A 3078-nucleotide genomic window follows, 5' to 3' on the forward strand; every position below is an offset into this window, starting at 1 on the left:
CTAATATATAACAATATAATGTTTGAACTTTGAAAGCTTAAACTCCATTTAAATCCCTAAAATTTAAACGGGTAAAATTTGACTATAAATTTAGTTGTAACTAATAACTACAACGTCTCCCCACTCTCATTAAATAAAATTAACATGATTATATATTTTGAAAATGTAACTATTGGATTGCGTGTTTTTTTTTCTTAACATGCACATATAATTTTGTGCCAATAAAATGTTATTTACTGTTTTTTTAACTTATTTTTTATATATAATTTTAGACTCTTGAAATTTAAATATTTGATTAATAACAAAGTATTAATCTTTGATCTTTTAGAAATTTTGCAAGTATGAGGGACATAAGAAGAAAATGTAATTTAATGGTGAATTTGTCAAAATTTATATCCAATAAAAAGATATTGAATAGAGTTGTAGTCATTGGTTATAACTAAGTTTGTAACCAAACTTTATCCAATTTGAATGCCAAAACTCTAAGTTCCTGTTGAAAAATTCCATTGTTCAATGTCTTAGCGAGGTCAGTTACGCATCATTGCTTAAATCATGAATCTAAGTTGAAAATTGTGAATTTTTCACTATTGAATTTATTGTTATTTTTGTTTATTTATTTATTTTTTGGCATGTGTTTAACAAACATTGCTCATTTTGAAAAGTGAAAACCATTATATATCTATGTACTAAACAAGACTAGATCTTATTTGGAGGAAAAGAGAAAAACACCCTTATCATTTGACTTAATTAGCAACAACACCAAAATCCAAATAAATAAAAAATTAATAAGATCGTACTCTAGAAAATTTATAAAATAGAAAATATAATAATTCTTCCAAAGAGATCTCACTTCACTAGGACTCTAACAGTTCACAGTCTATCTGTTCCATGGAAACTGAGTTTCCAGCAATATCATAGGCAATATTATAATTTTGTTGAGCCATTACTCCAATAATAGTCCTGTCATTTGCTATACTCGGAAGCACAGCCATGCAGAATTGGTTTGGACTTGTTTCAATAAACAAGCTCTCTACGTCTAACGCCAAATCAACCCCATTTGCAAAGTTAAAGGTTACTACTGGAAACCCAACAAGGTCACGATTGATGACCCCATTGAAGCATGGAGCTGCATAGCTAGGTCTTGACACGAGTTCTACCAAGCCAACCATCAATCTCTGAACTTCGGCGTTAAGTGGATCGAACGCTCCCCTTGGAAGATAAGTAAGTGTTGTACCTGAGTCAATCATTACTCCACCTTTGCCCGCAGGAGTCATTATAAACACTTCAGGCAAAATGTCCAGCTTTTTCTCTCCGACGCTGATGCTTTCTAAGGTTAGAAAGTAAAGACCAGCCAAAATTTCAATTGGGGTAGACAGTAGCGGAGCTAGGATCTAACTTGAGAGGGGGCAAAAATTGCATTTGACATCACATTTACGCAAGTGCAAACGAACATATACATATTGATACAGTGTTTGAGATCAATTTGCAAAATGACAATTCATTCATGTGTATGCTAAGCAATATTTGAATGCAAGAAAATTCAAAAGAAAATAACATATTCATTAAATTATATTTATCTATTAGGGGTTTAAGGGGTTTATTTACATAAAAAAATCATTTTGAAATTGTAATTATAAAAAATGTTATAATTCTACTTATGAAATGGAAAGGTTTTTAGTTGTTAGATAGACATAAAGTACAACTTACAAAAATTTCTATTATGTATAAGTAGGCTATGCTCTCAATCCTCCCATGAAAGCAGTTGCCCGTATTGTGTATATGGTTTTATAACTTTTCATCATTAATAACAGTTTTATATTTTTACCTAAAATGCGTTTAGACTAGCTAGTAAGTAAATATTAACAGATTTTTTGGATGGGGCCAGGGGGGCACTCGACCTCCCCCCCCCTCGACCCCCCCCTAACTCCGCCCCTGGGGTAGAAGAGCCTTATATTGTTGCTCCATCCCCAAAAATCAACTGATTATGACTATATTGAGGATCCCTAATAGGGCCAAAGCAATAAGAGAATTTAGAACCCACTTGATTCACCAAAGATATTTTGTCAGTGGCTAGACCAAGTATTCCGCTACTTTGGCCACCAAAACCACCCACGCTATTTGCACAACCCAAAACTAAATTGGGTATTGATGTTATTACTTCATCAGAAGTATCAAAGGTGAACTTTTCAGTGCCCAAAGACCCGGATACAGACGTGCCATCGATGTATCCTTGTTTGAAGGCGCAATGTGAAGCTTGGCAATTGCTACCGGGAGCTCGATAGCAAGAAGGAGACGTACAAGGTAGCGTACTATATGTGGAAGACTCGGGAGGATTAAAAATTGGAAGAGCTTGGGTAAAGCAGTGAGTGCAAGGCTGACATTGAGTCCACAATAGACCACTGCCTGTGTCCACAACCAGGAGCTGTGGAACAGGAGGTGAACCAATGGATATATTTGCCATAAACCCTTCATGCTTAGTCTCTGCAATAACACCAGCGCGCACATCATCTGTGTCTAGAGAAACCCCTTGAATCTTCTTCCATATGTAGTCTGAACGAGCATTTGAACTGTCTATTGCATGTCTAGCTCGGTCTGCTATGGTGTCCTTAGGGTTGTAGTATGGAGAGTAAACCGAATTATGGTGAATGAGTTTGGTGACCAATCGATTAGGTTTTGTGATGGTGGGACTAGTGGTGGCTAAGGATGTAGTATTAGTAGTGAAGCACAGTAAAGTGAAGCAAGAAATAAGAAAGAGATTGAAAAGAACAGCCATGGCTACAACGATATTGCTCTGCTCTCAACTATGTATTATGAATATGTTTTCTCCTTTGTGGCTACTAGGGTTTCTTGTATGGTGTTCTTTTTTTTTTTGAAAAGCTTGTATAGTGTTCTTATATTATATAGAGACACAAATATTCTAGATTCATCCACGTACTCCCAAAACTTTTAGGATTACTTAATTTTCTTCCCACGGAAAATTAAAAAAAAAAAAAAAAAGAAACGTGGAAAAGACTCAAGGTTTCCTTCTGGTATATGGATCAGTGCGGTTCTTACAAGAGCATGTCCTTCTAGTTAACG

General features: G+C 35.1%; 1 protein-coding gene across 1 annotated transcript; it reads right to left on the bottom strand.

Moving 5' to 3' along the window:
- Positions 1 to 854: 854 nt before the first annotated feature.
- Positions 855 to 2773, bottom strand: LOC142620682 (aspartic proteinase CDR1-like). The gene is made up of 2 exons (XM_075794007.1): positions 1961 to 2773; positions 855 to 1391 (listed from the first exon to the last, which is right to left on the bottom strand). The coding sequence occupies exons 1-2, from the start codon at positions 2771 to 2773 to the stop codon at positions 855 to 857; spliced, it is 1350 nt and encodes a 449-aa protein (XP_075650122.1).
- Between the last annotated feature and the right edge of the window lie 305 nt (positions 2774 to 3078).

The sequence above is a fragment of the Castanea sativa genome, chromosome 12 (genome assembly GCF_040712315.1).
Source record: "Castanea sativa cultivar Marrone di Chiusa Pesio chromosome 12, ASM4071231v1".
Taxonomy (NCBI): domain Eukaryota; kingdom Viridiplantae; phylum Streptophyta; class Magnoliopsida; order Fagales; family Fagaceae; genus Castanea; species Castanea sativa.

What these genes read in the sequence shown, in the direction of transcription:
- LOC142620682 (XM_075794007.1), bottom strand. Translation starts at nt 2,773, where the DNA reads ATGGCTGTTCTTTTCAATCTCTTTCTTATTTCTTGCTTCACTTTACTG. An exon ending in AGTTGATTTTTGGGGATGGA is followed by an intron (nt 1,392 to 1,960) that starts GCAACAATATAA and finishes CTCTCAAGTTAG; the next exon opens with ATCCTAGCTCCGCTACTGTC.